The sequence below is a fragment of the Cynara cardunculus genome (genome assembly GCF_001531365.2).
Source record: "Cynara cardunculus var. scolymus isolate 2C chromosome LG 15, CcrdV1, whole genome shotgun sequence".
NCBI lineage: Eukaryota > Viridiplantae > Streptophyta > Magnoliopsida > Asterales > Asteraceae > Cynara > Cynara cardunculus.
Window position 1 is genome coordinate 11,382,127 of NC_037542.1, and position 25,902 is coordinate 11,408,028.

The following is a 25,902-nucleotide window of genomic DNA, read 5'->3' on the forward strand; positions in this document are numbered from 1 at the left end:
TTCGCTTATTGTCGTTACAAATAAAATATTTCTTAAATGAAAAAAAAAAACCAAAAAGAGAGATCGAAAACTAAAATTGGGCACGGGAATTAAAGTTGAAACTTCTTTTGTTCACATAAAAATCAGGATTTAGACATGCAACTATTTTTATTTGTTGCAAAGAGTATAAGAGAACTTTAAATATTGTTGAGAGTAAATTACAAATTTCGCCCATGTGATTATCTAAAATTTTGGATTGCGTCTTTCAAACAAAATAAGTACATGTATAATTATTATGGTTTCATTTTGATTACGGCGTTGGGTCACTCTGTCCTAATTCCACTAACCTTTGCCATGTTAAATTAAGGGTACCATCGTAATTTTACTTTCTAAAAAAATCCAGGCAGCCACCACCTTCACTAACCACCACCCATCACTTTGTTTCTAGCTGAGGCAGCCCACCTTCAAGTCATCTTTTGTAGAGGACTTATACCCACCTCCCCTTCCATTTTCTTCTAGGGACCATTGAATCTGATTTCACCATATATCCTTATGTCCTCCTAATCATAATCCTTATTAGCATATTATAACAAATGGCTCCAAAAGATATCAACGTACTATAAGACTTATGTAGTCATCATGTTCAGAAGGCCTTGTTCTTTCTTACCTCCTACGGTAATTACAGGACAAACACAATCAATAGTTTATCATTACCCTTAGCCTTCATCCATGATTGATATGACGTTCATCCTTTCAGCAAATCCTTTGAAATATATCAAGTCCACATGCACATGGAAATACTGGTTTTCTCACCAATGCAAATCAAGTAAGTCCTCATACGATTCCAGCACATGTCATGGAAAACAAAGATTTATGGTCTGTAGAACAACCACTGTCATCGAAGTGGAATGAGTCTATCCAACAGTGGTTTCAAACTCATTTGTCACAGAAAATAAATACTTTTGACAAATATGACTCCACATATCAAGAAAAAGATGACGATTACGACCCATATGAAGAGCATTTTGACTCGTATGAAGACGGACCATCTCATCCGGATTCACGTTGGAAATAAAATAAAATAAAAATATTCCAGAAGCTTTATTGTAAAATAATATGTGCAAGTATTTCTTAGGCCTTAAGTATTAGTATGATGTTAAAATGGTGGAAGCTTTAGGTCACTTTAAGTGATGTAAGCGCTTACCTTATTTTGAACTAATAATTGGTTGCTTTTGTAATGCTTACATCATGATTATGTAAGTGCACCTTTTCATTGCCTATATAAGGAAGGTTTCCTCCTTATTTGTAATCATCATTGGAAAGAAAAAAAGCTTCTTCCATATATTCTCTCTTGTTCTTGAGTTTGTTCTTAAATTCTTAAGTTTAAGTTCATATTCTTCATACTTTCTTATCATTAATCCTAGTCACTTAATCTTGTCTAGCCTCCTAGTTTTGAAAATCACATAAAGGGAAGCCATCTTCAAATGATTGTGATTTCACAACTGAAGCAACATGTTGAATACGTAATTGCTGGTCATGCAAACCCAATAAAATAGTTTCTTATAGCCTAATTTGTGAAGAACATGACTTAGGAGGCTCTCAAACCATTCTTTTTTACCAAATTAAACGGTACAAACTCATAAAACAGTTCACACTCTTTTATAGTTATGTTTGTAATTTATAAGCAAATTGCCGTCCATGCGTATAGCCTTTTACCAAATGATGCGGAGATAGAATGTTGTAATCATATTATAGAAGAGTAGGGTCAGATAAATTTGATATTTCTTCTCACGAATAATTTCACATCAAGTAAAATGAACTTTTTACGTTTACGTAGAAGATCTGCCATGAATTTGGAATAGATCAAGAAGTTTTGATATATTCAAACCCTTTACTTTAATGACTGATTTTGTGTATTAGAATTGTTAGAGACATTATTATCTAACAAAAACATTACATATATTTGTGTGGCTCGATCTAACAAGAAACATTGCATAAATTTATGGGTATCAAGAAACCATGGTAAATTAATACATAATGTTTACTTGCAATTATATACATAACCTAAGGGTATCATGGCTAATACATTAAAATTTTAATGCATTTAACTACTAACTAATTATATCTTATACAAAGTGAAAAAAAATAATGAAATCTCATCTTCCTTTGTTCGAATCCGGACACTACCAAAGTCATTGTAGCCACGAAAGTTCCGTTCACCTGAATGCAAACCGTCTGTGGTCGCCAAAAGAATTGATCGATACACATAAGCTGACCCATAAACCACAATTACCATAAAAATGCAAAAAAATTAACCACAATTACACAAGAAAAATCTATAATAACTTTTTCTGAAATTCGCACATATGTTGAATTTTCTAGCACTCATTCTCTTGTATCTACGTTGTAAACTATGCGTATATGATTATAGTTTACAAATATAATTTGAATAATCAGATTTTGGTATACTTTATTTTATAAAAGATAAATCGCTGTGCATAGACATAGACACTTGAACTCCAATAAACCAAAACCAACCAAACAAACCGCAATTAACTCGCCTATTTGATCCAAATAGTTGGTGACAAGAACCTTACCGAACAATTTTTGCATCCAGTAGGAACTAATTTAATATGATTAAGAACATAATCACTTTCCAATGACACAAACTCAAATGCCCTAAAAACATGGATTCCATACATTTACATATAGCATAGGCAAAACTGAACAAAACCGCATGAAGACCTTTCAGACCACCATCCATGTCAAATGCCGATATCCGGCCCATCTAGCGGCAACACGGATGCCAATAGCTAATGCTGCCAATAGTAACGGAACTGGAACTCTTCGCTCCCCTGCCTTCATGGTGACCCCTTCACTTCCACTTTCATCTGCTTCTGGCTGATTCTTGGAGTACTGAACCACACCCAAAGCCGAGAAACAGCCCAAGACTACAACTCTCACCCATGGCTCTCCTACACCCGCCAGCACTGCTGCAACAGGCAAAGCGGAGGACACATAATCTCGCTTTTGGATGAAACGAGAAAAAGAATATAACCCGAAAAGAAGAGTCCAAAAGAGAAGGCCTCCAATCATTCCTTTGACAGCAAAATACCCAATTAGGCCAGAGGCTGTTAACAAATGCCATTGGTTGTCTACTGAATTTGGAGATGCTACTTCACCGATTGCGAGTATAGCTGATGTGAGCATGATGACTGTTGAAAGCTCGGGAATGGGAGTATATGCTACTACTTGCGAGTAAAATGCTCGAAGGGTGTAAAAGGTAGTTTCAATGGCTCTAATTGTGGACGTGAGTGGATCACCTATGAAATGGAAAATGAGGGCTAATACCAGTTTTGAGAGGTATCCCAGGAACCTAAGTATCGATGTTGCAGCCGCTTTCCAGTTATCAAGTTCCCATAAGACTGTTCTCCAGGCATACACGAGGAACGCCAGTGCTGATTTTATTAAAAGAACACAGAGAGCAAAAATGTCAATTATGATGGTCATAACATATAAAAACAATTGAGAAAATCCAAGCTCTTTTTGATATATAACCCAACTCTTACCTGCATGTAACACGCACACCCCATAAAATTGTAACTTTTTGACTTGGCATATAGTTTAAAATAATAGTTTGACTCTTTGTTAAAAAAACTAAAATACCCTTCAATAGATAGTAGAGACAGAATAGAGAAATGTCGTGCATCCAAATGAATACAATCAACTTATTCATAGTAATAATAAGCAAATAGCTAATCTAAACATAACATTCCAAAAAGAGATTGTCATCCTCACCAGACATCGCAAAAAATGTGCCGCAATTTTCATGGGATGGAGGGAGTAATATCTTACACTAGAAGGCCTTACTAGTTTGGAGAATATTACGTCTATTCCAATACAAACAACTTGATAAAATATGGCAATGCCAAAACCAAAGTTTTAATCATAGATTCCACGAGTTACTTAAAGGCGTTTTAGGCCGCCTCTATCTATTGGAAAGAATCCTTACTTAACATTATGGTCAGAGGGGTTAAAATAGCACTGAATCTTGTACAAAATTCTGATAGTAAGGATTCTTTCCAATAGATAGTAACAGTACATCAAGATCTATAGACATGGGCTTTGGTGCTGAAGAATCTTAAGAATCATCTTCATCCTCAAAAACTCCATGAAAGTTGCTTATTGACAGGTTGAGTTTCAAATTGGTGATATGGTTCTTCTTGAACTCCCTTATTGCCAACTAAGCTAAAAACCTACGAATATGGTAAACTTCCTCTCATTACTATGAACCTTCTAAAATTCTTTCAATGATTGAGAATGTAGCTTATAAACCAGCACTACCTTCATCCTAAGTTACACTCAGATTTTCATGTCTCTTGTCTAAAAGACACTCTTTCATGGCAATTCCGTTTCAATTGAACCTACTTTATTACCCAGACATCGAAGGGTGAACTTCATCCATCAACCCAACTAATCTTGGAGTATCATGTTTTTATGAATCAACCTTCACATTAGTTCATAGGGAAGGCCTTTCACCAGCTGCAGCTTCTTGGGAGGATATACTCTCTCTTGGACTTGTTTTCCTTCCCTATCACTTGAGGACTACACTATCCTCATGAAAGTAGTAACATCATGATACGGATCCAGTTATCATGGGTCATAATCTACCCAAACCAAGTATTACTAAAGTATATTCTAGAAGGGGTAAAAGGGTAGAAAAGGAAAGTGGCTAAATTGGGTTGGTTAGAGAGAATCTTTAAATAAAGGCACATGGGGGAAAGGAGAGGGCATTCTGTTATTTGTCTAATTTGTTAGAGGCTCCTAGCGTTAGCTGGAGAGAGGGAATTCTCCCTGGATATTTTGTTCWTGTATTTCCTTTTCTTATCATTTCAATTCCATACATCCGACTTTCTCCCTTAATCATCTGTTACCTTTCTTCATTAATTTCTGAATTGTAACATTGGTCCGACCTGCCTCCTTCCATGCCGCCGCCGGAAACACGGTCCCAACAGGTGCGATTAGATCAATATGAGGAGCAACTGCAGCCCCTTCAAGCTGATGTTCAATCGATCAAGACTTCGTTGCACGCATGGGAGGCTGATCGTTCTCAGGAGGAGGAATTCCGTACCCTCGTTCTCTCTTGGGTAAAACAGCAAGGTAAAGTCTCTGATTCTGATGTTGCTGGGGGTTCGGGCTTAGCCGGTGCTACTCCGGTTCACCCTCCRGCGGGTTTGGGCGAATTTTCGTCGCATCCGTCCGGCCAATCTCCGGGTGGCRGTCCTTCGTACRTACCTGGGGGATCTCTGTTGCCTAATTCCGACCCACCGTGGGCAGCTAAGAAGGTCGAATTGCCGGAATTTCAGGGCTTCGATCCTCAGGGGTGGATTAAACGAGCGGAACTGTATTTCGATATCCATGAGACTCCTTCCCATCTGCGCATTCGTTTGGCTCAAATGAGCATGGTGGGTGTTGCACAGCACTGGTTCACGATTGTTCATCAACTCTACGATCCTCTCTCGTGGGAACAATTCACTCGCGAATTATTGCAACGTTTTAGCGGTCTCGTGATTCAGAATCCGTATGAACAGTTGGCAACGATTCAACAGGTAAACTCTATTCACGATTACATCGATGACTTCGAGTATTTGTTATCGCTGGTTCCCCGATTGCCGRAATCGCAGGYGTTGGGCTATTTCATCGCGGGWTTACGGGAGGAGGTTAAACGGTGGGTCCGCCTTCACCGGCCTCAGTCCCGATTGGACGCCATGTATCTTGCAAAAGATGTCGAGGAAATGCTTCGACCGTCTTCTGGGAATCTCTCCCTTTCCCGTTTTCGTTATCATCCGGGGCCTGGTTTCTCTCCTGGGCCGCCTCTTACTGGGAGGGCTTCGCCAGTGGGCCGCTCAGACTTTAAAGGCCCATTCTCTGAGCCCAGCGGTGATCGGCTGTCCGTTTTGGGTCTCGTTCTTCTGGGGCAACTCGTACGCCGGGTATTCCTTTTGGGGGTATTCGACAAAAAGGAGTTCGTTCACTCACCCGTACGGAATGAGAAGACCGTCGGAAAAAAGGGCTTTGCTTCCGATGTGGTCAACAGTTCGGACCTGGTCATAAATGCCCCGAAGGAAGGTTACATATCCTTCTCCTAGGTGATGAGGAGGCGGAAAATGAAGATGCGGATCTTCCRATAGCTGATTTAACTYTGGACAGTCCTCCTGACAATCCAGACCTCCCAACGGGTACGTGTAATGYTTTGGAGTTCCTCGCCGCCRCGGCTAATTCTATGGGTGGGGGATCTACCTTAAAAGTCGAAGGACAAATAGGCGGAATTCCAGTGGTCATTTTAATCRATAGTGGTGCGACCCATAATTTCGTCTCTCGGAAAGTCGTGACAGCTTTGGGATWGAGCACTCATTGTTTTTCGGKTATCAATATCCAATTGGGGGATAATCATCTGGTATTCATTGATCACCGCTGCCCTAATTTAGAGGTTTTGGTCGGAAATTGTGCTTTTGACATTTCTGCCTTAGTGTTCGATGTGGGTCGATTGGATATGGTTTTGGGAATCGAATGGCTTAAAACGTTAGGGAACGTAGTGCATAATTGGGACCATCCGTCCATGCGATTCATGTATCGGGGTGTTTCGGTCTTTCTTAAAGGCTTAACCGACACCCAAGTCTCGTCGTATTTGTTACAAGGGTGGTTGTCGTCGTTAGTCACATCGTCTTCTCTATTAACAGCAGAAAAGTCAGCTCACCACACCACCGTTAATGAGGTGTTATCAGCGGCYCAATTCAGTGATCTAGACACTCTTTTCAATCTCTTCGAGGCTATCTTCCAAGAACCTTCCAGCTTGCCACCCGAACGCCCGCACGATCATCGTATTTCCCTTATATCTCCCACTCCTATTTGTGTACGTCCTTATCGTTATCCGCATATTCAAAAGGCAGAAATCGAGAGTCAAGTACGGGAACTGTTACGTTTAGGAATGATCAGACCAAGTAAAAGTGCCTTTTCAAGTCCCGTGATTTTGGTTTAAAAAAAAAAGATCAGTCCTGGCGCATGTGTGTTGATTACCGTGCCTTAAATAAGGCTACGGTACCGGATAAATTTCCCATTCCGGTAGTGGATGAACTTATTGATGAATTACAGGGGGCRCAGTTTTTTTCAAAATTGGACTTAAAGTCGGGTTACAATCAGATCCGTATGACGCCCGACAGCATTGATAAAACTGCTTTTCGCACCCACGATGGGCATTACGAATACTTGGTCATGCCCTTTGGACTCACCAACGCACCGGCCACTTTTCAAGCCGTGATGAACGATATTTTCCGCCCTTGGTTACGTACTTGTGTCGTGGTTTTTTTTTTACGATATCTTGGTTTATAGTCCCTCGTGGTCTCAACATCTCACTGATCTTCGTACCGTATTCCAGATTTTACAAGATCACTCTTTCGTGGTTAATAAAAAAAAAGTGTTCCTTTGGTCAACAATCACTTGAGTATTTAGGGCATATTATTAGCAACAAGGGGGTGGCTATGGATCCAAAGAAAATCGAGGCGATTGTTACATGGCCGGTACCCAAACAACTCAAGGGCCTAAGGGGTTTTCTCGGCCTCACCGGGTATTACCGTAAATTCGTTCGCCATTACGGTAGCATCGCCAAACCTCTTACGGACCTCACAAAGAAAGACTCATTTCAATGGACGGCGGCTGCCCAGACAGCCTTTGAAGATCTTAAACTGGCTTTGATCTCGGCTCCGGTTTTGGTTTTTCCGGATTTTCAGTTGCCATTTGTGGTGTAATGCGATGCCTCGGGTACAGGTATTGGAGCCGTCTTAATGCAAAAACAACCAATTGCTTATTTTAGCAAAGCTCTTAGTGATCGGAACTTGTCCAAATCCGCGTATGAACGAGAAATCATGGCCTTAGTTCTTGCGGTCCAACATTKGSGGGCATATCTTTTAGGCACTCGTTTCACGGTATACACGGATCAAAAAAGTTTGAAATTTTTACTTCATCAACGGGTCACTACTCCGGATCAGCAAAATTGGGTGGCTAAGCTACTAGGCTACCAATTTGATATCTGTTACAAACCCGGTMGCGAGAACCGCGCAGCTGATGCTCTATCTCGCCGTAGTGATGAGGGTGAACTTCGGGAGTTAGCCTCTTATCCCGTATGGTTACAAGGAGCTCAACTCCTCGACGAGGCTCAACGGGATGAGGAAATTCGACGTATATGTACGGCTCTACAACAAAACCCTTTGGCACATCCGGGTTTTATGATTCGCCAAGGGGTCTTATTTTACAAAGATCGTTTGGTAATCGCACGTACCTCGAAATTCATTCCGGAATTGATAGCGGAGTTCCACAAAACAGCATCTGGGGTCATTCCGGCTACCATCGGACATATCGTCGCTTGGCGGCTAACTTGTATTGGCCGGGCATGACAGCTTCCGTTCAACAGTTCGTACGTTCATGTGATATTTGTCARCGCTGTAAAGCGAATTTAACGTCACCCCATGGGCTGTTGCAACCTTTGGATATTCCAGAAGCTGTTTGGGAACATATTTCAATGGACTTTGTATTGGGATTACCCAAGTCCAAAGGGTTCGATGCGATTCTAGTCGTGGTGGATCGATTATCGAAATACGGTCATTTCATCTTGTTGAAACATCCTTACACGGCCAAATCGGTTGCTGATATTTTTGTCCGCGAGGTAGTTCGTCATCACGGTCTTCCAAAATCCATTATTAGTGATCGTGATCCTTTATTTCTAAGTCACTTTTGGCAAGAACTCTTCCGGCTGCAGGGCACTCAGTTACGTATGAGCTCGGCGTACCATCCGGAAACGGATGGACAAACAGAGGTTGTCAATCGCTGTTTAGAAACATACCTTCGGTGTTTTGCGATTGATCAACCTCGTTCTTGGTCTATATGGATTCCGTGGGCCGARTTTTGGTACAACTCCACCTTTCACGAGTCCACGGGAATATCTCCTTTTGAGATAGTGTATGGTCGAAAGCCTCCTACCGTCATTCAATTTGTTTCGGGGGAAGTACGTGTGGAGGTCGTTGGTCAAGAACTTCGGGATAGAGATGAGGCTCTTCGTCAATTAAAACATCAGTTGAATCGGGCTCAAGCAAGGATGAAAGAACAAGCTGACAAGAACAGGAGAGATATCCGTTTTATGGTAGGGGAATGGGTGTATGTAAAGCTGAAACCGTACCGTCAAATGTCCGTGGCATCCCGAATTCATCAGAAGTTAGCTGCTCGGTTTTTTGGTCCCTTCAAAATCTTGGAGTGCCTGGGACCGGTGGCGTATAAGTTGGACCTCCCAACCTCTTCTAAGATACACCCAGTTTTCCATGTTTCTTTACTAAAAAAGGCGGTCATGGCTGACGATGTGGAACAGATTTTACCACCAGAGTTGGAACATAACTCTTCGGATATGTTACAACCGGAGAAGATCCTAGCTGAACGAATAGTGGGTTCTCGGGATGATATCACTACTCAATGGTTGGTACAATGGAAGGATAAGACCGTGGAAGAGGCAACTTGGGAAGATGCAATTTTGATCAAAAGTCAGTTTCCTACCACAAGTCTTGAGGACAAGACTTCTTTTGAAGAACGGAGTATTGATACGGATCCAGTTATCATGGGTCATAATCTACCCAAACCAAGTATTACTAAAGTATATTCTAGAAGGGGTAAAAGGGTAGAAAAGGAAAGTGGCTAAATTGGGTTGGTTAGAGAGAATCTTTAAATAAAGGCACATGGGGGAAAGGAGAGGGCATTCTGTTATTTGTCTAATTTGTTAGAGGCTCCTAGCGTTAGCTGGAGAGAGGGAATTCTCCCTGGATATTTTGTTCTTGTATTTCCTTTTCTTATCATTTCAATTCCATACATCCGACTTTCTCCTTTAATCATCTGTTACCTTTCTTCATTAATTTCTGAATTGTAACACATCAGGACGAGCAGCAAATGGACAAAACATTCAAGGGAAGGGTGTGTCACAGGAGGGGCAAAAAGAGAATTGATGGAAGTATAAAGTGGTCTGGACTCTTGAATCTAGTTGTACATATTTTAACTTATTTTTTACTGGTTTCATATTGTCAGGATTAGATAGCTATCTAGGACATTGTTCCTGGTTCATAAGATGAGTAGAAAGAGGATCCAATTAAGCAACCAGTCTTTGGATGCCAAGGCACTTGCCTTCCCTTCCAAAGTTTGGCTCAAAGGAGTCTCATCAAGCACCCATGAGCTTCTGGACTGAGTGGTCGTCCCTTGCCCAACAAGAATATGACCAGAGAGATGTTCTTCTTCGTGCATGCATGTCTGGTCCCTGAGAAGATATCGATTAGCGAGTTTCGCCGTACAATATATAACCCGGGGCTACCCACAGGCTCTACTGTCAGATTTCTAAGTGGGTACCGTTGGGCTATCTTGGTGCATGGCCTCTTTTCGCGTTGTCCCACCACCTAATTATTGGGTGGGGCAGACCTATTCAAAAAAAACAAAAAGAAAACAGACAAGAGAAGAGATCAAGATGACTAGTAGATAAGCAGATTCCTAATGTATTTTTGTCGTCACGGTTTGTCCACTGCTGCTACTGATAATGGAAAAGGTTATGAAGTTGACTTCTTTGCTTCTTAGGCAAAGGTGTTGACACTCCCTGCCTTCCAAAGGTGCCTAGAGGACGGACCAGAAGCAGCAGAGCAACGACCAGGGAGCGGATTCCCCACCGGGCAGGGGGGGGGGGACGGCCATCTCAAGGCACATCACGACCTACAGGCAACACCAGCGAGAATACTCTTAACCCCTTTCATCTGGAGCTTCCGTAACTCAGGCTCTTCCTGACCTTACCTCGACTCTGCTCTCCTCTCCAAGCTTACTGCTCGACACTCGCCTGACATAGCGGTCTGAAGTTTCTTTGATAACTTAGGACAAACAATCTTTCTAAAAAATAAAATTATCGAAATATATTTCAAGAAAGTGGCTGTGACGTGAATTGCATTGTGCTCATCAACGTCTAAGTTGCACCATGCTGAATGAAAGAACTACATTCCCTTTCAATTGAGATATTGTGTATGATAAAAGAGAGAAAGGTTCCTTTTTTCCGGTATGCTGCTCCGCGAGCAAGGAGCGACAGAAGCTAGTATTCTGCGTGAACCAGTTTATCTTTAAAACCTCCTTGAAGTATCAACTAATAGGGCAGGAGTGAGATTATACAACCAGCCCTTTCTCTTTTTTTCACAAATAGTAAATTTAGGATCTAATTCGGATAYCAGAAGGATTACCATATATAACACAAAATTTATCCACCAATTCCTTTGAATCTAGAGTCTGCTACTTTGCGTATGCAGCTAATAGAGGCTATTGAGAATGTCTATAATGATTATACATTATACAATCAATAGCAATCTTGATATGTCTCGAAGCGCGTTTGTTGTTCTTCAACAATAAATACTTTGTGGTATCGTTCTACATCCGCTATATGTGAGGATGGCCTACGGTGTGTCTTATCTGAACGGAACACGCTTTTACGACTGCGGGGTGGTATGATTGTCGGGCCCTCTCCTCATTCCGCCAGCTGGCCTATTGGGATAGAGAATTTACCTATTAATAGAGCGATCCTACGATCAATACAGGATATAAACTCTCTCTTTCTTTATTGCTTTCCTTAGATCTCAAGAGAAGTGGTAGTGATTCCATTCCTATTCCCTTCATCATTGCCAGTGAGGTACGGTTAGCATCATTGGCAATGAGGAATTCTTCAATTAGTGTTGGCCCACCTCACCCAGGTATCTTCCTTACGCTGAGCAATTACGTAGGACGATTAATTTCTTTCTGCTTAAAAGCTCATCAGCAAATTTACTAGATCCTCTATCTGACCCCCTATCAAGTAAGGAGAGCTAGGTTGTATGACTTCCTGCCGATCTTTGAAGCTATTAACTAGACTCTAGGGCAAGTAGGACTAGTCTTTATGGCCCTATTGATTTAGGAATTGTTGCAACACTGGTTGTTAATGGTTGTTAGCAAGGGAAAAGTGGTTGATGTCCCTTGAAAGCTGGTAACTTGAAAAGAATTAAAGGAATAGAGGTTATTTTAACCCCTTGAAAACTAAATGAGGCGTTATAACACATAAGGCTATCGATGATTGGGTTTTATGAATCATAATTGATCCTACAAACGAAACGTTATGGGGCGTCCTCATCTTTGAATCTTACTCCGCATCATATCCCCCATCCTCTATTCGTGTGCTCACCATAGCTATCAGCAGCAATTATCCAGTGGCTTATCGACCCTAGTAGGCTACTACGAGCAACTATATCCATGTTGGATTAGACAGCTACTTATAGCTACCTGAATAATATCCATGTTGGATTAGACAGCTACTTATAGCTACCTGAATATCGGTGTCAAGCAATGTTGTTCCAACCAAACAATTGCAGTTCCAACCAAAAACACGAGGATAGAAATATGGACATGAAAAAACTTACCTATAAAATAAGGCCATCTAACAGGAGGCTCAGGAACTTCTTTGGTCAAATACCTAAACCTTTCGGGCATCGTACTCTCGTCTGGCGCATGTATTCCAGCCTCATCAATAACATCCTTTGATGAAGAATTCTTTACCTCTTCTCCTTCTCCATCACTGGATGTTGATTTTACAACGAATCCTAGACTTCTTCTACCAAACGAAGAAAACCACAATTTCCTATTCGGAAGGAGGGGTGTCGAGAAATTACAGCATTTGATTGGATGTGAAGTTGTTCTACCAAAGGGAATCGAACGGGAACGAAGTTTGGGAGATGGATAAGTGGAGGCAAGGGTTGAAAGCGTCATCATCGGCAGTCTTTAGGGTTTACAGGAAGGTTTTAGCCATGTTTAATTGTGTGCCCCCTGTCTGATAAACTCAAACTGTAGAAAAGCAGCCGTATAGCATCCATCATGAATTTCCCTAAATATGTTTCAAAAAACATTTAAAATTGAAAAATTTGTCTGATTAAGAAATAGGTTTTTCTTATAAAAGGCATTTTAAAACCAGATAAAATAAATAGAAATGAAACTCGTTTACAAAACGATAACAATAGCATCTTACATGGTAAAGGACACAACAAAGACAAAGTGAGGTAAAAAGATTCTTATCCGGTAAGCACTCATATTTATCAATAATCCATTTTGATGGTTAAAAATATCACCGATAAGGTAAGTGAGAAGGATACTCTTGCCTTTATAGGCTTATCTGACAAGTTTTTGACAAACCAACCCAAACATAATCTACCATCAACGCAAATGCGTTATTAGTTCCCAAAACTTTGCTATTCTCGCCTTCATTTCTATCCGTTTGTGAGTTGTTGAAAGTTACATGATAATAAGATTCTATCATTCAAAGAGTTCATACCACAACTTAAAAAATCGGATGCAACACAAGAATAGATGACGACCAAATCAAATTACAAAATAACAGGAAATCGAAGATTAAGTAGATATTCAGAGTTTTGATTGCTTTTAGGCAAGGCATTTCAGATGAATCCGATTACAACAATGGACTTCCATTCCACTAAATCATCACTGAGACCTAACAATACATCTAAGTTGCCAAATCCAAGAGTACATCATTCCTAATGCACAGTAAAAGGACATCATCATGAGGGGTAAAAATGGTAGTTTATCACCAAGAAGAAACGGATGAAGAAACTGCCCCCATATCTCCAACACCACAAAACCAAGCAGATAGCTCTTTTCCATCCATCCCGTAACCATCAAGACACAAGCTGTTCTCTTGTCTGATTCATTCCTCTCGGAAAATTGGGAAGAAAAGCCGTACCACATTAGAGCAATGTGCAAAAGAAGTAAGACCACTTTTATGGGGTATTCTTGAGCTTCGTACAGAAGAGGAAACAGCGAGTAGCTGGAAACTGTATACAAAAATAGCTTTAAGAACTTAAAGTTTGAGCATGAAACTATAATTATATCATAAAAAGTATAATGATCTCAGTCAAGATCAAGAAAACTGCAACTTAAATAAAAAATGGTGATTTTGGAGTTCTTAACCCATCTTTTTGCTCCATCCAAAGTGGAGACTAGGACAGAGATATAGAGAAATTGTTGGAGATGCTCTAAGTTTCTACAGAGTATTAAACTGTACCTATAGATAACATGAAGTAATGCCGTGCGTCCTCTATGCTTTCCACCGCAACAACTGCAAGGGGGACTAAGAAGTGAAGTGATGCCTTCTCATGCACGTGCCATCCAAACAAAAAGCCACACGAGTATGCATATGCCACCCATCTAATAATCATCTTTGGCTGGGGATTCCTCCAAGCTTTAACAAGAGAAGGAGATATGGCAAGCAGGACAATGGCAAAGGTTAATGATGGGGTGATCTGCATAACACAATCAATTCCTTTACCTCTTTAAAGGAAAGTTCAATAACAACCATAAATTTACTATTTTATGTATTATTCATGATCAAAATATTTAGGGTTCTTAGCTCTTCATACATGCTTGAAGATGCACAAAGACACAAGTTATACCGTAGGTAGTATGGCAAAAGGAGACGCGTCCCCAACCAGCCCACCGGTGAATGAAGCAGTTGGTGTTTGGATATGGAATCCCAATTTTGCAAGCACAAAAGCAAGCATCTTATCTGAAAGTATATACAACACCCAGAAATTTGGAGCCCAATAAGCATGGCAGAGCCCCCTACCAAATGGAAACATGCGTCTCAGAACTTCTTGTATCTGCATATCAATAAACAGAATGACAATGTGGGTGTCATGAGCATGGGATTAGTTAAATCTATAAATAAAGAATTCATATTACATGTAATAAACATTGTTCCTGTATGAAAAATCAACTGTGGCAGCTATCATGTTCCCTATGGTAAGCACATTGTTCCTATAAGAAAAAATCTGATTTGAAACTGTTTGTTCAGTCCAAAAATACACGTTGACTATTTCGCAGTTCAACAGTGATTCATAATAACAAAGTTCGGATGATCAGGAAGTTATATACATACTCCCACAGTCTAGAATTGAAAATTTTAATCGACTTCACCAGAATTAAAGTAAATTTTATCAGTGATTTGGCACAATTACAATAATGGAACAATTTCAACAGAAAGGGTACTTACAATTGGTTCTATGATTAGAGCAATATTAAACCATGACATGCTTACTTGTTATGACAAACACAAAATTAAACATGACAATTGAATACCAAAATTTACATGAAAAAAGCTTGGAGAAAAACTTAAGGGAGAAGAAAGAATTCACTACCTGAAGATTTACAAAATAGTTGGAGAAAAACCACATAAATACTGAAATAGAAATCTACGACTGTGTACATAGATAGACACACACATATATGAAATATATGTATATATTTGAAATGGAGACACAGACATGTAGATATATAATGTGTATGTATATATTTACTTAAATAAAATTTCCTAGTAGAACAACCCAAGAAGTTATTTCGCTTGATTTGATCATAAGTTCCATAAGTAACTTTAGGCTCAATCGCTCAAGGGGATTCACTTTTGAAGGGAACCGGTTCCAAATGGAAGAGCCAATCAAGATACTGGACCCTCAGCAAAAGATACAGGAATATGTTGTTGCTAAATGATAAATAGTTCAACATTTCACCATGTTGTGTATAACAATAAAGAACAAACCAGAATATCAAACATGTTACAAGACTGAAGGTCTTCCTAGTCATTGTGGAACAATACCATGACTCCAAAAATATTCAATAAAATGATGGTGTTTAGAAAATGAAGACCTACCCTTATTCTTGATGAGTATAAATTGTTATAGGTGAAGGAGAAGTAGAGACTATATGTGTGCATATATTATAATCAGTTTGAAATCGTTCAACTCTTTTGGCATGTGAGGTGACGGGTAAACCACTTCCATTACGAAATACAGGTTAAAATCCACAAGAATTTTATATTTAATTCAGTAAAAATACAATCATAGAATATAGATTCCTCTGAGCATACAAGGCAAAATCATATCATAAACAGAAAGAATTCTAGAAATCAGCCAACATACAATAAAATAGCAACATTTCTAGGGATCAAAGTTACCTCTAGTATAAAAAACAGTAATATGACAAGTTGAGATAGACATATTACCTGTCCATGATACGCAAATGGTCCATAGGCAGCCACAAAAACCGCCACAACTACCACTCCCATCGTTACCAACTTAGTGAAACCCCTCAAAATTCCTCCACGACAGTAATGCCGCAACAAATACACAAAATAAACTGGCCCAGCCACAGCAAATAAATGCTTGAAACACAACAAAATCGCAAAAACAAATCCACCTATCAAGTCATTCCCTTTCTGCAGTGCTCCCAATGAAACCAACAAAATCCCTAAAAGAAACCCATTGTACTGAAAATGCACATGATCAACAATTAACAACCCAGGTGACCACACAACCAAAACCCAGATCAAAAACCTCTTCTTTGACTCCAAGTTCTTTGTCAATTTGTATATCGAGTAAATCAATATTGCATCTGAGGCTATTACACTGAGTCTCTGGAAGATGATGACTGAAAGAGCTTTGTAATTTAGGCCATTATAGAGGTCTGTGATGGTGGGGTCCACAAGAGACGCGAAAAGGGATAGAAATCTCTCAAAATAAGCAAAGAAAGGAGGGTAATCGAGGGTCCATGGGCTGGTCTCATCAACGTACCAATGAGATAAAGGTAAGGTGTGGGTGAGGGCTAGCCAATTACGGTGGACCTCAAAGTCAGTGCTATGATAGGCTGGGATGAGAAGAACTTTGAAGAATGTAGTAATGAGAGAGAACCAGAGGAGGTCTTTGATGATGGGTCTATGTGGATCATGGAGCTTGGTTTGTTTTTCTTCTAATTGCCGTGCTTTTTTCTGTTTTGGAGGTTTCATGGCTTCTTGTTTTGGTGGTATTATGTAGGTGGTGTTGACGAGCTTGCTGGAAATGAGATAATAGCAATTTTGCCACGTTAATGTATTGCCATGAAAAATGTATTCCACATCATTAATGCCTGGTCAACTTTCTGCCACATCAACTGCATCATTAATTAGATCATTCTCCATTTGGGTTGCAATCTTACATCAACATAAGTTGTCCAGTGTAGGTCCTTCTCTGTATTGTTTCGTTCAATGTTCAATTACGTTGAAGGTTGTTAAAATCAATATAATTCTCTTTCTTCACCCAAAAAAACAACAGCATCGTCAAATATGAGCAAGGAATATACCATGGAAATGGAAGCTATACGGAGCTAGTTACTGGATCGGACCAGCCTACATTGCATGAAAATTACAGGTTGTATTAGTAGTTGAGCCAATTGGATTGGTTTGTTTAAGAAGGTAATTTCCTAGTAAAGTAACTGAAATCATGAAAAACTAGTTTGGTACGGGACAAACTTTCTATTTTGCAAGTGTTATCAGCTCCGAATGGTGAGAATCTAAGATGTTTTCGGTGCTTGTAGCTGAAGTCATTATTAATGTTCGAATCATTTGAATTTTTGAAAGAAAAGTAGTTGTAAATCCTTCATCGTTTGAATGAAGGGGTTACAAGTTGATATCAGAACAATGGTTTAAGGGAGTTAGGTTATGACCATTAGCCTCAGCTTAAACCGAAAGCCTGTTAAGAATAAGGACCAGAAGATTTTAATATCTGAACCGTAAATTATATGGCCTTTTTTGTAGGAAAGACGATCACTATCCATACATGTCTTATGTCAGGGGAGGAGCCGGTAGCGCCCTAGGTCGTGGATCCATCCAGAGTAAGCCCAGGGAGGAACCACGAGCCACTAAGGAAGCCCAAGTAGAAGCCGCCAAGGCAGCCCTAACTTCAGAAGCACTGATAGTTTAAAACGTCGTACTAGTCCTAACCTGAGCCGCAACCCCAGCTTGCCAATGCTCGAGCCTAAGAGAGAACCATGAGAGAAGTATCCTCCTTGTACACCCAGTTTGAGTCAAGTAAAGAGACCTCCCGAGACAATAAAGAATGCCTAGATGAACTAAGAGATAAGGGCGTGTATATGAAGATGAAGTGTTGATTGTACGGGAGGGATATCCGTATAGCTACCTGACCACAGAGGGTCAGGATCAAGGACAGATACCAGTTTTATAGAGGTGTAGCAGCGGAGTACTATGGGTTGGCATCAGAGTATGGTCGTCAGTTTTTGCAGCAATGACCATCACAACCTACTGGAGACCATTCACCTTCCATCAGAGTGGTAATCACTAGGGAGCCCAATGATTGGTAGTAGTTGTTTTGATATTTTTCCAGTCATTTTCAGAAATTTTAGTCTTTCCAGTGATTTCTGTACAGTTTTTTAGCATTGAAAGTTTAGCTAAACTTTATTTCCAGAACGGTTTCCAGATGAACTTTATTTCAGTACTGTTACAGTTTCAGTGTGAGTGGAAAGTGTTCAGTTTGTTCAGAAGAGTTTCAACTATGTGCCTTTCTTATTTGGCATGATCCATTTATTAGAATGCATAATGCGTGTTATCAGCCCGAACGTAGATCAGAATAGTGTAATAAGCTCTTAGTGCCACTGTGTTAGAATGGTGGCTTGAGGATCAATATGAACAACTTCTGCTAGTGTGGAAAACACAAATGCAAACCACAAGGGTGGTGCCTGGTTGGTTTGAGCTTGGCTCCAAAGGTCAAAAGTACATAGAGGTCCCAGGTTCAAATCCAAGGTGGAATACAAATCCCCTTGTGGCCACGGAGGTTCAAATGCGGTGACTCCTGACTATCTGCAAAGCAGGCGGTCGCCCTGGGATTAGGTGGCTTGCATAGCAAGTTGGATATCCAAGTTAATCAAAAAAAAAATAACACAAATGCAGCAACCCAACCAACTGTAAACATTTAGAGCATTCTTTTTAATTCAAACGTACTGGTTTTTTCTTCATCTGGACTTCTATTTCAGTTTCTAATAAGGATACATTTAATCAACTCCTGTTTCAACACCATCACTTGTGATTATCTTCTTTCTCATTTTTTTTGTGGTTTCTGATGTACTTGATTAAATTTTATTTATGCTTTGTTAAGGATTTATTTGTGTTAAAAAGGGAGAAAATGTGGCAATATTTATGAGAATGATAATGAAATGAGCTGCTGATAGCACAAAGCTTTGCACTTGGCCCAAGCTTTGTTGTGAGCACTATTAACGTTTCGAACATGAATTCCTAACTTCCCTTTCCTCGACTGTTTTTTGAATCCTAAGTTAATAAATAAGTCACCACCTGCCTGTGCTCCTACACTTGGTTTGAAGAGATAGCAACACAAACAATATGCAGCATTTTGATTTACATTATAGTCCAGCCAAGTAGGATATTCATCAAACTAGACATGGTTAAATCTTCATTGTTTACTCCCAAAAAGAGCGCAAGGATATTCGTGGGTTCGAAGTTGGCAAGGCCCTTTTAGGAGATATGATCTTCAAACTTCATCTCGGATATTAGGATTGTAATTCAAAATCCTAATCTACATACCAGGGTCTGAGGGAAGATCTACTAACTTGATTTCCACACGACTTTGTTTAGAATTATAGGCATTACTTGAATCCAACCAATTAACTTTCCATTTATTAACAAAAGTGAACTTATCCATAGTTATCAGATATCCTAAACAATTTGCAAACATTGGTAATTGTCAAATATCCTAGTAATTTCAATTCATTGTCACTTTAACACTTGGGCAAATTCACCATCACTTCGTGTTTAACACTTAGACAGAAACTTAGGCAAAACTTCGGTCTGTAGAAGACTATAAGAATTAAACTAACAGATATTTTGATTGATGCCTCCTCCACTAAAATACTGAATATAATCACAACCAAGTTACCAACAATTAAAATTTCATCGTCAACAGAAAAGAAAAATAAACACACACTTCCAACAATTTGCAAACACTTGAGAGTTAACATTTTCAACACAAAAGCAAAAAAAAAAATACCAGATTGCCAGTAAGAATCTGATATAGTCTCGAGGATGCAAGAATCTTGATGCGAGAGTTCCGAAACCCTAGAAAAATCTAATTGCAACTTACAGAGAAAGATCTTGATGATATGGTCAGAGACTCCGAGTTATACAAGCATCATGCTTGTGAGCAACAGGGCAAAGTCTCCGGTGACTGAGTGCCGACTGCTGAATGCAAGGGCGGAAGGGGCGAGAGTTTCTTTTCCTCTGGTGGGCCTTGAAAGTTGAAAACGTCTTACACAATGGGCCATTAAAAATGAACTTTTTCTAAGAAGACGGGGTGGGCTTTGGAATCTTCATGGAGTAATTTGAATTCAAAGCTTTCTCAAATTGTTTCAGAGGATGGGTATTGCAAATTTGCAATCAAGAAATCAGTGTCATAGTTGTTAGACACAAATCGCATAATCCACACTATAATGCACTGATGGTGCGGTTTGAAGCATAGGTGGTGTAGTTTGCAGTTTGAAGATTTTCTTCAAACCACATAAACCGCAACAAAAGTGATGCGATTTTTTTGCGGTTGTAGGCATATGCGGTGTTGTTTGCATTTTGGGAAAATCTTAAAACTGCATCAAACCGCAATCATATTTTTGTAATCCAAGTATCATATAGACTACATCATTTTTATTTAGTTTTAATTAAGACATAAATGACTAATTAACATGTGAGATAATCCTAATTTTCTACCTTTCTGATCATATCGTTTCCACTATGTTATCAAATTTGAGAAGAAAAGAAAAGGGATGAAAAATAAAAGAAAGGGAAAGAAAGAAATATTTTTATTTGGGTTCTTGAGAGAGAAGGGAAAAAATAAAAGAGAAAGAAAAATAATACATCTCTATCTATATCTCATCCTAATTAACATCAGCAAAACGCTAAGTTTTTTAAGTGTCGTAATCATGGCATACAAGAGTCAAATGAGAATCACGAAAAAGTTACAACCTGTGAGAATCGGTTTCAAAATATTCTTTTACATTATATTTTATCATCAAATGCAACGATTTGAAGTATTGTTTCACACACATATATAAAAGGTTGGTTCAAACGAGAACATCGTCATTTTACGAAAACGCAAAAAGACCTATATTACATATGATAATACACGTGAGAGAACCTGATGATGTGCAGGCGACTTGGCACTCAACCTATCTCGCACCAAGGTCGTCCGTATCTCTGTTTTCAATATGATGAGACTACAGTATCACATATGAATATGTGATGTGGCGTTCTTGTGTTTTCCTAAAATCATGTGTGTGTTAAAATACTTTGTTAACGGAGGTTTTAATAAGTTAATTTGTTAATATATTTAAACAACATTTCAAGTTAATTTATTTTAAATTACGTTAACCTTATAAATGTTTAACATGAAATGATATTAATATATTAATATAATGTTTCTAGCTTTTCATAAAATATATATGTGTGTGTTAAAACACTTTGTTAATAGAGGTTTAAATAGGTTAATCACTACTAGAAAACAAGGTATCAGCGATGAAAATCAGCGAATATGTTCTCTTGTTGATCCGTCGCTGAAAGTAACCCTCGCAAATCCGTCGTTGATAGCATTACCTACGAGTTTTTGACCGACGGACTATCAGCGATGGAAGACCCTTTTAATGACAGATTTGCGAGAGAATTTTCCCTCACTGATACTCTTCATTTGTATAGTGAATTTGTTAATATATTTAAACATTTCAACTTAATTTATTTTAATTTTTGTTAACCTTAAATGTTTAACATGAATTGCTATCAATATATTAATATAATGTTTCTAGCTTTTCATAAAATTTTGATTTATCACGCTCCAGTTTATATAAAAAAAAACATAAAGAAAACCCTTCTAACCATTAATCTAATTCAATTCCACGACTCTTATTAAGCATTTTGTTAATTAAAAAAAAATCATAATGTAATCTGAACCAAATTTGCTAATTACAATTAAATATATTTTATTTTAAAACCTAAAAATATAAAATAAATCGACCTTTTATATTTAAATTGTAATAAAAAATGAATTGTAAAAATTATAAAAAGACATTGTATTCTATTTAATTGACATATATACATATGTATCGATATATTTTTTTCACATTTTCTAACTGGGTTTTCAAATTAACAAATATGTTTAACTAGTTATTATAATGCATGTATATTCATATGTGAATTTACTCATGATTATTGGACGGTTTTTTGGCCTGGTTTAAAGCTCAATCCCTTACTTGATATATATTCCTTTGTAAATACACTTTAAAATATTTAGAAATAAAATATATTCATAATCGAGATTTTGAAGACTTGAATAAAAAAAATAACGTGAAATCGTATATTAAAATAAGTATCAAACTAAAAGTGAAAAAGACACTTAATTTTTTTAATATAATTTGTTTAAAAAAAATAAGTTAAATAAGAAAAAAGTAAAATCAATTTTTATTTAAAAGATAATGGGAATGGAATGAAAAAGTAAACTTAATTTTATTCGTAATTTATTTACTTAATAAATACACTTTTATTTAACTCTTCTATTAATTTAAAAAATACATTCAAAACCTACAATTGATTAAATTGGATGGATCTTCATGACTTATTTCCTTATTCTCTAATTATTCTTCTAATTCTATTTTGAACCAACTCAACAATATAAATACATTAAATTTGTTATAGAAAACGATTGATAGATTGATCACATCAAACTTGAAATTGGAACCGAAACTCTTATTTTGATTTTCTTCAACCCAACCCTTTTATAAACCTTGATTCCAGATCATGCATGAATACACACTAATACATCAATGGAAACTTCCACTAATATTGAAGCTTCAATTAAATTAACAATGTCCTTCGTTTTCTATGCTTTATTGTTTGAATTGGGAGGTGCCTTGTTTTGAGTCGATCCCCGAAATATATGTATTTGGAGACTCATTGGTGGACGTTGGAAACAACAATCACCAGTGACGGATGGCTTGTGGGGCTTATAGGGGACATGGCTCTTGTGTTTTTGTGTTTGCTTAGCATGATTGATTATATAAGATATTAATATTTCAATTAAAATTTTGTTTGGGACCCTGTCCATCATCATTATCCACATTTGTTCTTATGTTTGTTGTGTCCTTGGATATCTATTTGAAAGGACCTTAGAAATCACTTGAATTGTGACACACCATTCTTAACAATTGGTATTAAAGCTTCAAATCTAGATTTGGAGGTTGTTTAGAAATATATATATATAAACTAGTTTGCACACATATTTGTCTCTGTGTGGCCGAAGTAGAAAACCCATTTGGTTCCAGAGCCTCAAACCAAACACAAAGATCATACCAATAAGATACATTTAATTTATCAGGGGTTAGGATTCATATACAGACTTGGAATGGGGAATGTGACTTTGGTAAATGGTAGTTCACAACATCTGTTGCACTTAGAAAGAATGGAGTCCATCCAGTAGTATTTGCTAAAAATGAGTTAGGCCCTAATATGTCTGACCTTAAAGCTAGAGATATGGAACCATATGCATTTACTACTTTGCAGTTGGCTATGGAAGAAAATGCTATATCTGAGATTGTGTCTGAAAAAACAGTTGCAGGTATTTGGATCAAGCTTGAGAATTTATATCTGAAGAAAACTTTGACCAACCGAATGTTACTGATGTGGACGTGTATTTTCTTCAAAATGAAGGAACGCGCAACAATTAAAGCTCATGACAGAATTCAAAGATATTATATGAAGTTGAAGGCAGCGGAAGCGCTTCTACTAAAGATGAAGACACACTTGCTATGATCATGTTGTGTTCACTCTTGAGAAATATTTCTAATTTACTAACAATTTTATATATGGAAGAAAAGTTCTTTCTTTGTCTGAAACAAAACCAAGAAAGAATTCTAAAGATCAAAGGATTCAAATGAGAATCGGTAACAATCCAAGAGAGAACAATCACGGTTAAGGCCTATCTACTGATAGATGTCGAGATGATCAACATCTTCTAGAGGAAGAAACCGTAGGTGATCTCAGTCCTGCCAACCTAGTTCTCAAGGGATAACAAAGGAACATGACAATTGTAATTATTTCCATAAACCGAGGATTGTCTGAGCCTTAAAAAATAAAGACAAAGACAACTCCTAATTATCAGTTGTTGCAACCGAAAAGGAGCAAGATGACCTCTCTACCACGATTACACCACCTCAAGGTGACAGGCGATGGGTGATAGATATCGGCGCATCTTGCCATATGACACCATTCCGAGATGGTTTCTCTGCCTTCAAGAAAGTTGAAAGTAACAATATTTATATGAGAAACAATATTTCATGTGCTACTAAGGTATCAGTACTGTGAAGATCAAGATATTTAATGGGTGTATTCGGAAATTAAAAAATGTTAAATTTGTTCCATCCATGACTTGTTCCTTGATTTTTGTTGGACAATTGTCTAAATTGGGTTGCAAGATTCAAATTGAAGACAACTTGTATGACTCAGGTGGCTTCTTGCTGATATGAGAATTCCTCAATCCTCACCCACGATTTTATGATGTGACAACATGAGTGCTATTCATATTGCTCATAATAATGTCTTTCATGAACGCACAAAGCATATTGAGATTAACTGTCATTTTGTGCATCAACATGTTACGTGGTCACAAGTTTAAGCTAATTCCCATCTCCTGAACACTTCAAATTGTTGACATGTTAACCAAAACTCATCTCCCTAAATGTTTTATTTTTCTCCTTTCCAAACTCAACTTGGTATCTCATCAACCACCTTGAGCTTGAAGGGGGTATTAACTTATATTCATATACATATACATATAGGGGCCTAATCAAATGAGAACTAATTAGTTTGTGGTAGCCATGAGATCTAATCTCAACCACAAATCAATAGATAAATTAGGAAATTTATAATTTTGGTAATTTTGAATTAAAATTTTAATGCAATGACATTTTAGGTATTTTTCTCCTCTCTCCTCTCTTCTCTCTCCGTCCCCCGTACTCCGGCCACCGTCCTCCGGTGATACCACAATGGTATCACAATGCATCATATATGTGCTTGGGTATCACACTGAGTCGTTTATGTTGATCGGAGATGTAACACAGTGGTATCACAATGCATCTTATATATGCTTGGGTATCACACTGTAACTTTTGTTTAATATAGTCAATATTTTTAGGTATGGTATCACTGGAGGACAGAGAGAGAAGAGAGGAGATAGGAGAGAATATACCTAAAATGTCCGTGCATTAAAATTTTAATTCAAAATTACCAAAATTATAAATTTTCTAATTTATCTATTGATTTATGGTTAAGATTGGATATCACGGTTACCACAAACTAGTCAGTTCTTCCTTATATATATATATATATATATATATATATAAATATATATATATATATATGTGTGTGTGTGTGTGTATGTGTGTGTGTGTGTGGAGGTTCAAACGAGAACACATTCATTTTACGAGAACGGGATAACACTCTTATCATATCTGATAATATGCGTGAGGGGACCCTGTGATGTGCGGACGACGTGTTCTACGACTTAGGCCGCACCAAAAGTTGTCTGCGTCTATGATTTAGCATCACATGTGATGGTCTTGATGAATTATAGTATCATATCAACAACAACCTTATCACATGTGATAATACTTGTGAGGGGGCTTAGTAGTGTAAGGACGACTTGCCCACAACCAAGATCGCATCGAAAATTGTCCTCATCTCTGATTTAGTATCACATGTGTTTGTCTATAGTAAAAAGATGTTCTCGCCTTCTCGTAAAATGAAGTTGTTCTCGTTTGAACCTTTTCCTATATATATATATATATATATATATATATATATATATATATTTTAAGGGAGAACTGAGTTGTTTGTGGTAACTGTGAGAACCAATATTAACCACAAATCAATAGATAAATTAGGAAATTTATAAATTTGGTAATTTT

The 25,902-nt window shown here is 38.0% G+C and overlaps 2 protein-coding genes across 5 annotated transcripts; both read right to left on the minus strand.

Moving 5' to 3' along the window:
• Nucleotides 1-2,516: 2,516 nt before the first annotated feature.
• Nucleotides 2,517-12,917, minus strand: LOC112527397. Its single transcript, XM_025138029.1, has 2 exons — nt 12,483-12,917; nt 2,517-3,437 (listed from the first exon to the last, which is right to left on the minus strand). The coding sequence occupies exons 1-2, from the start codon at nt 12,829-12,831 to the stop codon at nt 2,728-2,730; spliced, it is 1,059 nt and encodes a 352-aa protein (XP_024993797.1). The 5' UTR covers nt 12,832-12,917; the 3' UTR covers nt 2,517-2,727.
• A 490-nt stretch (nt 12,918-13,407) lies between these two features.
• LOC112528715 (probable dolichyl pyrophosphate Glc1Man9GlcNAc2 alpha-1,3-glucosyltransferase) lies at nt 13,408-20,157 on the minus strand. Of its 4 annotated transcripts, XM_025139743.1 has the most exons (6): nt 19,953-20,157; nt 17,239-17,284; nt 16,127-17,126; nt 14,523-14,729; nt 14,135-14,372; nt 13,408-13,904 (listed from the first exon to the last, which is right to left on the minus strand). In XM_025139743.1, the coding sequence occupies exons 3-6, from the start codon at nt 16,904-16,906 to the stop codon at nt 13,555-13,557; spliced, it is 1,575 nt and encodes a 524-aa protein (XP_024995511.1). In that variant the 5' UTR covers nt 16,907-17,126; nt 17,239-17,284; nt 19,953-20,157; the 3' UTR covers nt 13,408-13,554. The 4 variants fall into 4 exon arrangements, with proteins under 4 accessions (XP_024995511.1, XP_024995513.1, XP_024995512.1 ...); XM_025139745.1 differs by lacking the exon at nt 17,239-17,284 and having other exon boundaries at nt 16,127-16,952; XM_025139744.1 differs by lacking the exon at nt 17,239-17,284 and having other exon boundaries at nt 16,127-17,049.
• Nucleotides 20,158-25,902: the final 5,745 nt, after the last annotated feature.